This window comes from Octopus bimaculoides, chromosome 30 (genome assembly GCF_046866305.1).
Source record: "Octopus bimaculoides isolate indiv1 chromosome 30, ASM4686630v1, whole genome shotgun sequence".
Lineage (NCBI taxonomy): Eukaryota > Metazoa > Mollusca > Cephalopoda > Octopoda > Octopodidae > Octopus > Octopus bimaculoides.
In genome coordinates this window covers 4,281,510-4,295,959 of record NC_142957.1, presented here as the reverse complement: position 1 = coordinate 4,295,959, position 14,450 = coordinate 4,281,510, and the positions used below count along the sequence as shown (strand labels likewise).

At 36.0% G+C, this 14,450-nt stretch overlaps 1 protein-coding gene across 1 annotated transcript in view; it reads left to right on the top strand.

Annotated features, from left to right (window-relative positions):
* Positions 1–12,965, top strand: part of LOC106873587 (uncharacterized) — a 37,895-nt gene extending 24,930 nt beyond the window's left edge. The window contains exons 9-10 of the mRNA XM_089346522.1: positions 2,918–3,082; positions 6,929–12,965. Of these exons, the coding sequence (XP_089202648.1) occupies positions 2,918–3,082; positions 6,929–7,641 (878 nt within the window). The 3' untranslated portion in view covers positions 7,642–12,965. The remainder of the gene's footprint in view (positions 1–2,917; positions 3,083–6,928) is intronic.
* The last annotated feature ends 1,485 nt before the right edge of the window (positions 12,966–14,450 follow it).

Sequence of the window (14,450 nt, the reverse complement as noted above, 5' to 3'; positions counted from 1 at the left end):
AGGGTGATTGGTAGCCAGCCAGTTCTGATGAGCAGCAGATTCTAGTGGTATATAATACAGACAGTGGTATATAAAAACAGGTGAATGATTAAATGCTATTTTGAATAAAGGGTTGCTTTTATGAGGGGGGACACACCAGCCAGATAGACTACATCCTCACCAAAAACATGGATAGATATATGCTTATAAATGCAAAATCCTTCACAAGGAGAAGAATGTACAACTGAAGATAAACTAGTGATTAGTGACCTCAGGCTTAGAGCCAGAAAGATCCTGAGATACAATCCAATATGAAAAAGGTGGCTGTGGAAGCTCAAGGATCTGTCAAGTGGGCAGAGATTTAAAGATGTCCTCAATGAGGCCTATGATACAAAGGATAGAGAGATAGAGACATATGATGTAGAGGGCAACTGGAAGTTCCTATAGGACAATCTACTAAGGGCAACAAACCAAATTTGTGGTTGGAGCAAAGACCCTGCTTGACCAAAGGTGATGTGGTGGGGAACAGTGAGGTTGACATGGTGATAAAAGAGAAAAGAGGGGTCTCGAAAGTGTGGGGCTTGTATCAAAGAATCTTAGACGGCTAAAAGGGAGGCTAAACACCAGGTTTATCCAACGTAAAAGAAGAGGTTTGCCAAAGTCCTACAGCATGAAGATCAGAGACTTAAGTGCTCTGGATTGCCAGACAGTGTGTCAGTGAGAATAGAGATATTGTAGGTGAAAAGTGTGTGCAGATGGATAATGATATGCTTGCTCTTAATGATGTGGACAAGAAAGAAGCATGGAAAAGTTACTATGCAAGGCTGTTGAATGTAGAGAATGAATGGGATAAAGGGAGTCTCCCTTGTTTGAACCCATCAGAGGGACCAGCTATCCTAGTGGACAGCAGTGTAGTAGATAAGGCATTTAAAAACCTGAAAACCAGGAAAGCCCATGGTTCATCTGGAATCACTGTTGGGATGCTTAAAATATCCAATAAGGTAATATATGGGCTGGTAACACTCACAGAGTTAATCCTATCATTCAGGAAGGTGTAATACCCAGTGGCTGGCATAGCAGCATGATTGTTAGCTGCAACAAGGGTGAGTATGATGTATTAGATAGAAGCAATTATAGAGGGTTCAAAGTCCTGGACCAGGAGATGAAAATTATGGAGAGGGTTATAACCCAGTTAATTAGGAGCAGAATTAGGCTACATGAAATGCAGTTTGGCTTTGCCTGAGAAACAAGCACAACTGATGCTATTTTCATAGTCAGACAACTACAAGAGAAGTACTTAGCTAAGAATAAGCCATTATACTTGGAATTTGTTGATCTAGTGCGATATGGTGGACTCTGAGGAGGCTACAGATAAATGAAGGGTTGGTGAAAGCTGTACAGGCAATGTACAAAGAAGTTGTCAGTGAAGTAAGAGTTAACTATGAATACAGCAAAGAATTTGGTGTACACGTAGCAGTTCATCAAGGCCTAATCCTTAGTCGTCTCCTTTTCATCATTGTCCCCCAGGCCATAACAGCGAAATTCAAGATCATCAGCCCCCAGCAAATATATGCTGATGGTCTTAGCCTCTTAGCAGATTCCATATCAAAGCTAGATGAGAAATTCCAGGTGTGGAAGCAAAACCTGGAGTTTAGGGGCCTTAAAGTTAACATAGCAAAGCCTAAGGTCCTTATAAGCAAGAAAACTGACAGGACTCTGCCCCACTCAGGTAGTTGGCCCCCTATTTGATTTGTAGGAAAGGTGTAGGTAGGAACTCCATATGGTGTACCCAGTGTAAGCTATGGGCACACAAGTGGTGCATTGGATTAACAGGAAGATTATCAGAGAAGATAGCTTATGGATGTGGAAGATGCACGGTAGCCATAAAAACTTTAGAGACTTGGGAAATTGATTCTCTCAAATACCCTGGTGGTTCACTCTCTTTTAGTGCCTTATTACTTAAAACACTAGTTTGATTTCCACTCATTTACTTATTTATTCTTTTAAAAATTTTCATTGCATCTTACAACCTTTCCAATAGTCGTTGACTCTATCCGTTATCTATCTATCTATCCATCTATCTTTATATATATATATTAATATATAGTATTAGGGAAAAGAACCAAGCTCTATGAACTCATCGATGAAAATCCACTGTCACATATAGAAAAAATTTATAATTAAAAGTACAATAAATAAGTATAATATAATGCAAAGTAAATATCATAATAAAATTTATATATATAATTAATTCAATAATAGGATAAAATCTTTTATAAGAATTTATCAAGTAGCTAGTGTGAAAAAACCTCATAAGGGAAAAATCATTTATTTATATAAGGGCATTACCATACATGAATGCCTCACGCTATGAGGGACTCTAAGGTCAAACTACCAAAATAAACACATTTTTATCCTATTATTGAATTAATTAAATATATAACCGGAATATATTCAGTGCTGAATTTTATTCTGGAAAAAAAAAACACATGTACCGAGATGCAATTAAAAAAAAGCCCGCCTTTTACATAGATATATAGAGATAAACAATTTTCTATGTACTATGCCGGATACATGAGGTGTTCGTTTGGTATGTTGAATTTTTTGTTTATTTTTATGTATTTGACCATACTATACTGATGAGCAGAAGTTACCTATTGTTGTAATAACTGCGAAATCGTTGATATATAGTTCAGTCTGTTTTTAAGAGGCCAGCGGTGAGAGTTGCATTTCCTTGCATTCGGTAATAATGTGTTTATTTTGGTAGTTTGACCTTAGAGTCCCTCATAGCGTGAGGCATTCATGTATAGTAATGCCCTTATATATATATATATAAACATTTATTGAACCAATTTAACAATACTCTTGTTTATTGAAGTTAAATTGACATTTTAAAGTTATTTCCAATTTTGTCTTTGACTCATATTTTATTTTCTAGTTTATGGTTTATCATGTACAACACCATCATCAACAGATGTCACTGCACCTAATACAGGTTATACAACAGAATCTAAGAGCGATTTTAAACTAACCATATTCCTTGCTATTTTTGGTGCAATGATCGGTCTGCTACTTTTGGTTCTCAGTTTTTACTGTTTCAAGCGTGAGTATACGAGCTTTGTTCAGACTTATGCACAAACAGGATCACCAAAATTATCTGTATTTGTATCACTGGTGTCTTGGTTCTGATTACATAGTCATAAGCGGATGAGTTAAATCTCACATATAAGACACGAATCTATGTCAGGAAATATCTCTTGTAGATGTAGTTTCTATTTTATCACAGATTGAAAACCTGAGGCCATGTTGATGAGGATTCAAGATTTACAAATGTATTTCCTACTTAACTCTTTCACCTTTGTAATATGTTGAAATGTGGATATTTACGGGAGCCATTCTTTATATGTAGATGTTTTGATGTGTGTTTGATGAAGGAAATTGTTAATACTGTTCATAAATAATAATCCATTAAATATTTGATGTTTGTTTCTTGGATTATTTTCCTCATTCTCAAATATGTTGCTGAGAGAAAGTGGACGTTGAGGAAGGGGCAGTGCATGTAGCCTTCATCAATTATCCCCTGCCGGACATGAAAAAATACTGTAATAATATTCTGTTGAAGAAACCAGGTGAGATTTATTTCGATGAAACAATTAATTTGTTATCGAAAAGTTTCAGTGAAAGAAGTTCCCTGTCCAATACTTGTCAGCAATGTTGAAATTTAGTTGAAAAAGATGAAGGGTTCGTCACCTATGGTGGGGTCGTTAACAGACAATGTGAAAAATTCAAATTAAATGAATTAACCCTGGATTTGTTCAAATGTCTAATTTTTGTACAAGGGTTAACTGCAAGAAAAGATGCTGATATATGTTCTGTATATTAACAAAATTAGAACAGGACCAAAAATTAACTCTACATGCAGTGACTGAAGAATGCCAGAGAATTATAAATTTAAGACATGATGCAGATAAAATTGAAGAAAAAGATTGCTCTCGGATACATGCGTGTCGACTTGAAATGGATAAGAAAAAGGAAAAAAAAACAAAAACAAAGACCAAATCCATGCTATGGATGCGGAGGTTTACATTTTAGGAGTAAATGTCCTTTTAAAAATTGTAAATGTTTTGAGCGTGGAAAAATCGGACATAAAAGCTCACGCTGTATAGCAAAACAAGAAAAAAAATTTTTTTAAATTGTAGAAAAAATGTATTGCTAACAAAAATCCTAAACGAGGTTCAGAGCAGAAAATTTCTGTCCATGAAAATGAATAATGTGAATATCAAGTCAGAATTGGACAAGGACAGTGGTATCATGATAATTAATATAGATACATGGAGAAAAATAGCGAAACCTAGAGTAAAGGAAACTTTGAAAATTGCGTGAGTTGTTTCAAGAAAAAAATTGCATTTTATTGGTGAAATGTTACATATTGTGGAAAAATCTTGAAGGCCAAAATTTTTGTGTTGAAAAATAAAAAAAAACTTTATTTGGAACAGACTGGATGAAACTTTAACTTATGGGACCTCCCCATAAAATATTTTTTGTAAAAATGTGAATGGTTCTTCCACCAGTACAAATAAAGCATTGGAGGATTTAAAAAAAGAATTAAAACATTTTCCTGAGGTTTTTTATCTTATGAATTGGATCTTTGAACCAGAACAGAGGTGAAGTTTCAAGTGAAAGAAAATGCTATACCGGTATTTAAACCAAAATGAATGGTACCTTTCGTAGCATTGAAACAAGTCAACGAAGAATTGGATAGACTTGAAAAGCTTGGCATTATTGAAAACATTGATTACACAAAATGGGTGTCCCTAACAGTTTATGTCAAGAAAAAGATAATAAAATTCAAGTATGCACTGATTTTTCAACAGGATTAAATGAATGTTTGATGCCATACAATTACCCGTTACCAAATCCAGAGGAAAGTTTTGCAAAGTTGAATGGAAGAAATTTTTTTTCAAAGTTGGACCTATCTGAAGCATATTTGCAAGTAAAAGTCAATGAGGAATATTCAAAATTATTGACAATAAATACCTATAAAGGGTTGTATATATTTAATCGACACCTTTTTGGTATAGAGGTAGCACCTGGCATTTCCCAACAAGTTGTGGACATTATGCTCACAGGTTCGGATTTACCTTGATGACATACCCATAAAAAGTGAAACTCGGGGTCAGCATGTTGAGCATGTTAAAAAGGTCTTTGAAAGAATAAAAGATTAGGGTTTTAAGCTCAGTGAGGAAAAATGAATTTTTTATGCCAAGAATAAAATATCTAGGGCAGATTATTGATGAAAATGGACACAGACAAGACCCGTCTAGGGCGAGTGCAATAAAAAATATGCTTCCCCCGACAAACATTACAACGTTACAAGCATTTTGGGAGCTTGGAAATTACTACCAGGTATACATACTGAATATGTACGATTTAAGAGCACCCCTGAATAATTTGTTAAAAAAAGACGTTAAGTGGAACTGGTCAGTCCAATGCCAAAGAGCTTTTGAAGAAATTAAAAACATCTTCACGTCAGAATTGTTGTTATCACATTTTGACCTGAATTTAGAAATAGAAGTGGTAGTAGATGCTAGTGAAAGTAGTATTGGAGCTGTGATTTTACACAAATATGAAGATGGTAGCCTGAAAGCAATAGCTCATGCTTTGCAGTCATTATTACTGGCTGAGAAAAGTTACAATCAAAGAGAAAAAGCATTAGTCATCATATTTGTGGTAAAAAAATTCCATAAATTGGTGGTAGTAGTTATAACAGCAATAGGATTATATTAGTAATAATGGGTAACAAAATAATGATTATATATCAACAGAGATTGTAATCATCACGACAGTAATAGTAATACTACTATAACTAATTGTAATATCAGTTTATTAAACACTTATTAGATCTAGTTGGACTACAACAGATTCACATAAATGTTCAGGGAAATAAAAGCCTAAATTTTCTGATGAATGAAAGTTTATAGTCTGTTTTATCATTATTTACATATGTGTGTGAATGTGAGAATGTTTTTATTCATCTAAGGTAGCGAGCTGGCAGAAACGTTAGCACACCAGGCGAAATGTTTAGCGGTATTTCGTCTGTCTTTATGCTCTGAGTTCAAATTCCACTGAGGTTGACTTTGCCTTTCATCCTTTGAGGGTTGATAAATTAAGTATCAGTTGCATACTGGGGTCGATCTAATCGAATGGCCCCCTCCCCCAAAATTTCAGGCCTTGTGCCTAGAGTAGAAAAGAATATTTTTATTGATATATGAGCTTGCTTTCAAACAACGTGATCTTGGGTTCAGTCCTACTGCGTGACATCCTGTTCGCCTGTAGCCTTTGGCCAGCCAAAGCCTTCTGAGTACATTTAGAAGATGGAAACTATAAGAAGTTGACTGTGTAAGTGTGTCTTTGTGTTTGTTCTCTCCATCTCTTGAGAACTTGTGTTGGTTTGTCTATATCCCTGCAGTTTAGCAGTGTGGCAAAAGAGGCTAAAAGAATAAGTACAAGACTTTAAAAATAACTGAAACACATAAAAAAGATCAAACTAAGAAATAAGTGACTACGTTAGTCAAATGAAGTGTCTTTAAACATTATTATTAGGAATGAACTATTTCTCTTTAGAAACTCAGCAACCTTTTGTTTCAGTCACTGATATCAAATTAAGATTAGCCAGGCTTGCTTTTTAAGGTCACGTTTAAAAGTTCTTTGTGTCAAGTGACCACATAGCTACTTCCCTTCCTCTCTGGATGATTATATCTATTTTGAAATCTCACTTTCCTCAAGTGAAGTTTTAAATGTGTCTGGTTTGCAAATTTTATTTTTCTGGAGCCATGCAAATTGTGACTAATTCTATTGACCTTGTAGTATTTAGTTAAAGAAATTCAATCCTTTAATTCTAATATATTCTTGATATTTTATTATTGATTGTGTCAATTTATATTTCCAGGAACAATTCAAGAGAAAAGAGGACTGTTATTTTATACAGAGGACCATTCTTACCACTGTGAAGCCATTGATCAGTTTATATCTTTCCTGAATATGAGCAAGTGCAAACTAGAAGTTGCTGCTCGTTTAGTGAAAGGTAGTGATCCATCAAGACTGAGTTTAGAAATTCAAGAGTCCGATTTTATAATTCTTGTTTACTCGAAAGCTCTTCACAAAAGAATCCAGGCTTGGAAAAGCAACCAAGATTACATAAATTTTTTAAAAGAGGATAACTCAGCACTTTTAACAGCTTCCCTTCTCGGGGAACTTGAAGAAAGCAATAAACTTATCATTTGTAAGTTTCCTCAGGTACCAAACTCCAGTGTGAGCAGTGAATTTCCTTCAGTCAAGTGTTACACTCTAACAAAAGAGTTGAACTTGCTTATTCAACAAATCCATGGAAGAGGAGTGGATCATGAGCTTGCTGTTCTTGACAAAAATAACAAGCTCAATCACAACTCTTTGACAAACACTATTAAGAATGCTACCAACTTTGAAGAAAATAGTTCCTATTGGTTTGAAGACAAATATATTTGCCCTAAGAAAATGGAGTCTTTAAATGAAATGCCTGATTATGCTGAAAACTTTTCAGATGGATGTGAACATAGTATTTATTCCATTCCTATAAGTTACATATTGGAACAGATCAATGAGTACAATGACTCATTAGTTTAAAAGATTCACAGGTTGGATTCATTTTTAAATCTCATCCTGGATCCTTCCTGCTTTTCTTTTACCTTTTCACTATGCCTCTTATCTTCTTCTACCTGACATTCTTCTACATAAGGATATAAAATATGTTACCAATTTTCTCTAACCTCTGATGTTGGGCCGATTTGAATTTGAGGTTGGGCTGATGTGAGATTTTGGTCTCTTACGTTGGGTTGACATCGGCCCAATATCATATTCAGATAAAGGTGACATCGGTTTGATATGAAGATGAGGTTGGGCTGATGTATGGTTGTTCAACTTGAGAAGTCTCAATGTAGGGCTGAGCCGATTTTGCCAAATGCCTGATCTGGCTCTGAAATACATTCAAGGATGGGTTAATTAATGTATGATTAAACATTTATAGGGGTTCGATATTAGCCACACTTTATCTTTTCCATAGCATTACACCAGATCCCTGGCATGAATTGCTTTGATTCCAGCCTCATCCACTCAGCATTTAAAAATAGAAATGTGATATTGCTTCAATTTACAGTCAATGAGGACCACCTACTTCTAAACAGAAACAATATTAAATTTATTTTGAAGATGTAAGTGTATGAATATCAGTTTACATGGCATGTGTGTACTCTTTACTCTTTTACTTGTTTTAGTTATTTGACTGTGGCCATGCTGGAGCACCACCTTTAGTCGAGCAAATCGACTCCAGGACTTATTCTTTGTAAGCCTAGTACTTATTCTATCGGTCTCTTTTGCCGAACTGCTAAGTTACGGGGACGTAAACACACCAGCATTGGTTGTCAAGCACAGACACACAAACACATACATACATATATATATATATATATATATATATATATATATATATATATATATACACAACGGGCTTCTTTCAGTTTCCGTCTACCAAATCCATTCACAAGACATTGGTCGGCCCAAGGCTATAAAAGATGACACTTGCCCAAGGTACCACGCAGTGGGAATGAACCTGGAACCATGTCGTTGGTAAGCAAGCTACTTACCACACAGCCAATCCTGCGCCTATTGTTCTGTGCCTGTTGTTCATTTTTCATTTTTTCTTCATGATTTTTCAGATATTCCCATACACATAGGCGTGGAACCTTGGGCAAGTGTCTTCTACTATAGTCTTGGGCCGACCAATGTCTTGTGAGTGGATTTGGTAGACGGAAACTGATAGAAGCCCATTATATATATGTATATATACATGTGTGTATATATGTTTGTGCGTCTGTGTTTGTCCCCACAACATCGCTTGACAACTGATGGTTGTGTGTTTACGTCCCCGTAACTTAGCAGTTCGGCAAAAGAGACTGATAGAATAAGTACTAGGCTTTCAAAGAATAAGTTCTGGGATCAATTTGCTCGACCAAAGGTGGTGCTCCAGCATAGCCGCAGTCAAATGACTGAAACAAGTAAAAGAGAAAGAGAAAAACTCATTTTTCTTTGCAAACGCCATTTATTTTATAAACTATAACTTTGAAAAATGGCTATTTACAATCCAACAAAAGTAAATCAGAACATACAAAAGTTAATAAAAACGACGACAAAATATACTGGCCAAAATACACTGTAAAACTAAGATATGTATTTAAATGGTGTTAAGGTCACTTATACAGCTGTGTCTATTTGTGACAAAGTTTAACAATCATTCATATCAGTATGCTCCACTGGATGTGTAATGTCAGTGTGCATATTCAACAGACTGTAAGTACCTTGAGAGAAAAGTTGGACCTAAGAAGTATCAGATGTGGTGTGCAAGAGAGACGACTGTGCTGGTATGGACATGTGGTGCGAATGGATGAGGATAGCTGTGTGAAAAAGTGTCACACCCTAGCAGTTGAGGGAACCTGTGGAAGACCTGGGATGAGGTGGTGAAGCACGACCTTCAAACTTTAGGCCTCACCGAGGCAATGACTAGTGACCGAGACCTTTGGAAATATGCAGTGCTTGAGAAAACCCAGCAAGCCAAGTGAGACCATAACCTGTGGCCTATGCCAGTGGTGTAACCAGCCCACTTATGCATACCTTTCCTTCACTGGGCACTAAACTCTGCTTGCAAAGACCTGTTGAGGCAAATGAAATTGAAATCAAATTTGATGACAGCACTGCATGACTGGCGTCCGTGCTAGTGGAGCGCTAAGAGCACCATCCGAGTGTGATCATTGCCAGGAGCGCTGACTGGCCCCCATGCCGGTGGCACATAAAAAGTACCATTTGGGCATGATCGTTACAAGCGTCGTCTTACTAACACTTGTGCCAGTGGCACGTGAAAGACAACATTCAAGCGAGGTTGTTGCCAGTGCCACTGGACTGGCTCCTGTGCAGGTGACACATAAAAAACACCGTTTGAGCATGGCCGTTGCCAGTACCACCTGACTGGCCCTCGATACACTTATGTTGGCTGGGTATATATGAGTGTGTGTGTGTGTGTGTGTGTGCTTGTGTGTGTGTGTGTGTGTGTGTGTGTGTGTGTGTGTGTGTACTAGCAGAAACACCTGTCGGATTGAAAAGCTGCTAGAATTGTACTATGCGTAGTGAAATTTATTCACTAAGATGTGTTAAGAAATGGCTGTTAACGTTCATGTAAATGATAGAACTGTATGCTTCTGGCCAACATATAACAAATGACTGTCAACTTTCATGTGGATGACAGATATTTTCAATAACCCTCCAAAATACATGAGAGACCTGCACGGTTTGGATGTAGGTGTCTTCAAAACAAAACTGGATCTCCTCCTGACAAGGGTTACAGATGAGCCTGTCCCACAGCAGGAAACACAGATGAGGGCAGCAGCATCAAACTCACTCATTCACCAAATGCCACATATCAGAGGAGGTTTCAAATGATGGTGTAGCATAGCCAACAGTGATGCCCCAGCATGTCCATAGATTTAAAGCTGAAACAATTAAAAGAAATTAAAGAAATACACACACACATATATATAGTAATAATTTTGGAAGTATGTGGTATTTCGTTAAGCAACCATAATATACTATAAAGTATATTGATTGTTTTTATAAGTCAATACGACGTTCTACTGTGTTAGCAGCACTTTTGACATTATAATATTTACAGATATTCTATAGAAATTTTAACCAGCAATGATTTTTGCTACAATGTTGCCTATCGAGATGTTAGATGTAAACTAACAATGAGATCGAAGATAAAAATGGGTAACAGGTGTATGTGCCATATTTCGGGGGATTTTCCCCTTCATCAACAACCATCTAACCCATTGGTTATAGAACCACCACATACAGCGGTGTTAAGTTATCGGATATATCAATTTACATATTAAATGCCTTCCTGGGACTGGTACGCAAATAGCAATGATCTGTAGGCACGTGGTATTTTGTTATGCAACTGTAGCGGCACAAGCAGTCAGTGCCATATTGAATGAATTCTCGTGGCAGCCATTGCCATCTCTGAGACTGGAGCAAGACCTCACCTGCATCCATTTGCCATGCGCAAGCTCACAATGAGGCTTGCGATGGCAAAACTACAAAAGGAAAGAAACCTCGAGGTTTGAGCTCTTTTCCTCACTTTTCCTGCTGCGACCACCAGAGAGCCATCTTCACTGGCTAAGACTCTAGGCTAGTCCGCTTGTTGCATCTCCTGAGGCTATGGCCCGCGTAATGGAGAACGATGAATTTATACCACATGAGATGGCTGCAAAAGACCAACATACCACACCTGTGTATATATTGTAAATAAAAACTAATGGAGAACCTGTGTTTTGCCTAATACTTCTTTACTCGACTGCTGGAGTGTTAGCAACACGAAGAATAAGAAATTAATGGAAGAAAGGCGATATTCAACCGATTTCCAGAACCTTGCCTCCTATTAAGCAACCATAACTTGCCAGTGAGTTTAAGAACTCAGCCAGGTAATAGACTATTTCTGAGTCATCCACAACAGAGTTTATAGATTTGTAAGTATAGTTATTTCTAGGTAAAACTTTTTCAAGTTTTCCATTTAACTTATTCACACTAATTTTCACTGGTGTTATGATTGCTCTTTTGCACAAGCATTATTTTACCCTCCTGGTAAAACTTGAAACGTTGTTTATAAGAAAGTTTTTAACATGATATCAACAAACTAACATTTGCAGGATGAATTATAACTTTGAACTGATATTGCCAATATCATACTGTATTCATCTAAGAAAAGCTATTTGGATTTTTGTTATAATATTTTATATCCTGGTGTTGGGTATATAATTTAATGAAGCAGGAAGAAAGAAATATTTACAGGACGCAATATGATTACTATGACCCGAGACAATGCTGTAGTAGAAGATACTTGCCATGCAGTGTGACTAAACCCAGAACCATGTGGTTTGGAAGCAAATTTTTTACCACACAGTCACTTCTGCATCTGTAATCGTGAAAAGGTATAAAATTTTCATCAGGGCCACAAAGACAAAAGACCCTTACAAAGCATGTGGCGAGCTCAAGAGACACCCAAACTTCCTAAGTGTATCTATTATCAATAGAAGAGAGACTAACAAAACAGCAGAGATTTTTTGCTGGGTTTAGAAGGTATTTCCTGGTTGTGTTGGATGAGGTGACAGGACCACTGGAACACCAAAATAACTGCACCATTATATTTAATGCAATGAGCTGGCAGAATCATTAGCATGCCAGACAAAATGCTTAGCAGTATTTCATCTGCTGTTACTTTCTAAGTTCAAATTATGCTGAAGTTGACTTTGCCTTTCATCTTTTCGGGGTTGATAAATTAAGTACCAGCTGCATACTGGGGTCAATGAGATGAACTTACCCCACCTCCCTCAAAATTTCAGGCCTTGTACCAATGGTAGAAAGCATTATATTTATCAGAAACAAAAATTGTCAGTGATCTCTGGGTGCTATAAAACACCAATCAAATTAAACACTTTTGATACCAATCCACCTATGACCACCTCTGTTTCTTTGATATGAACTTTGCATTTTTATATGATCTAAATTAAAATCTTCCATCAAAGTTTCATGTTCTGAACACCAGCTTAATAATAATGAAGTTATTTTACTAAATTTTTCATCATTTTGAAAATGAATTAAACCAGCAGCAATGTATTTCACCAGAATTATTCTAGCCCTATGACTTATTTCTAGAACTTTCCATCATGTCTGTCCTAACCCTTTTGATACCAACCTACCTGAGCCTGTCGTTTGGTTCTATGACACAAACTTCTCATTTTAAATGAATTTCAAATCTTCCATCAAAATCTCGTGTTAATTTCTCTTTCAAACACAAACTTGATAATGACAAATTTATTTTATTAAATTCTTCATAATTTTCAAAATTGATTCAAACAAAACCAGTGTATTTCAGCAGAAATCTCCTAGTCGTATGCTTTAGATTCCAGATCTTTCCATGGAATTCGTCTCAACCCTTTTGATACTAACCCAGTGAGACCACTCCTGGTCCTACGATAAAAACATCCTGTTTTAAAAACGATCAAAATTTAAAATCTTCCATTGAAAATTTATGTTCTAAAACATCATCTGAATAATAACAAAGTTGTTTTATTAAATTCTTTATCATTTTTACAATTAATTGAAAAAATGGCAGTGTATTTCAATAGAAATATCTTAGTCATATGGCATGACTGTGTGATAAGAAGCTTGCTTCCCAATGACATGGATCCGGGTTCAGTCCCACTGCATGGCACCTTGGGCTAATGTCTTCTACTATGGCCTCGGGCTGAGAAGAGCCATTGTGAGTGGATTTGGGAGACAGAAACTGAAAGAAGCCAGTCATATATATGTATGTGTGTGCTTGTGTGTCTGTGTTTCTCCTCTCCTCCATCACTTGACAACTGATGTTGGTGTGTTTATGTCCCTGTAACTTAGTGGTTTGGCGAAAAAGAATTGATAGAATAAGTACTAGACTCACAAACAATAACTCCTGGGGTTGAATTGTTCGGCTAAAGGTAGTGCTCCATCATGGCCACAGACAAAATGATTGAAACAAGTAAAAGAATATGATTTAGCTCCCAGATCTTTCCATCATGTCTGTCCTAACCATTTTGATAGCAACCTGCCTAAAACCACCCTTGGTTCTGTGATACAAACTTCTTGATTTAAAGTGATCTAAATTAAAATCTTACATTAAAATTTCATGTTCATTTATGTTCCAAATACCAGAATAATTCATGACAAAGTTATTTTACTATATTTTTCAATATTTTCAAAATCACTTGAAACAAACTCGGAACATTTCAACAGAAATATCCTTAACCTTTTTCATACCAACCTACCCGAGACCACCTGTGGTTGTATGACACAAATTTCCCATTTTAAAATTATCTAAATTTAAAATCTTCCATCAAAGTTTCATCTTCATTTATGTTCCAAAAACCTGATTAATTAATAATGACAAACTAATTTGTCATTATTCTATGATACAAACTTCCAAACACCAGCTTAATAATGACAAGGCTATTTTACTAAATTCTTAATTATTTTCAAAATTAATTGAAACAAAGACAGCATATTTCAATAGAAATATCTTAGTCATATGTTTTAATTTCCAGAACTTTCCATCTAACCATTTTGATGCCAACCTGTCAGAAACCACATCTACTTCTACAATACAAAGTTCCAAACATCAGTCTGATGATGACAATGTTATTTTACTAAATTCTTCATTTTCAAAATAAAAAAAAGAGAGAAATAAAATAAAAGGCAGTTAATTACAAAAAAAATTTGGTAAGAAAAGGGTCAACAATATAAATGTGTCTTTATTTCATAATTAAAAACATTATAATTGTTGTAAAATAGTCATC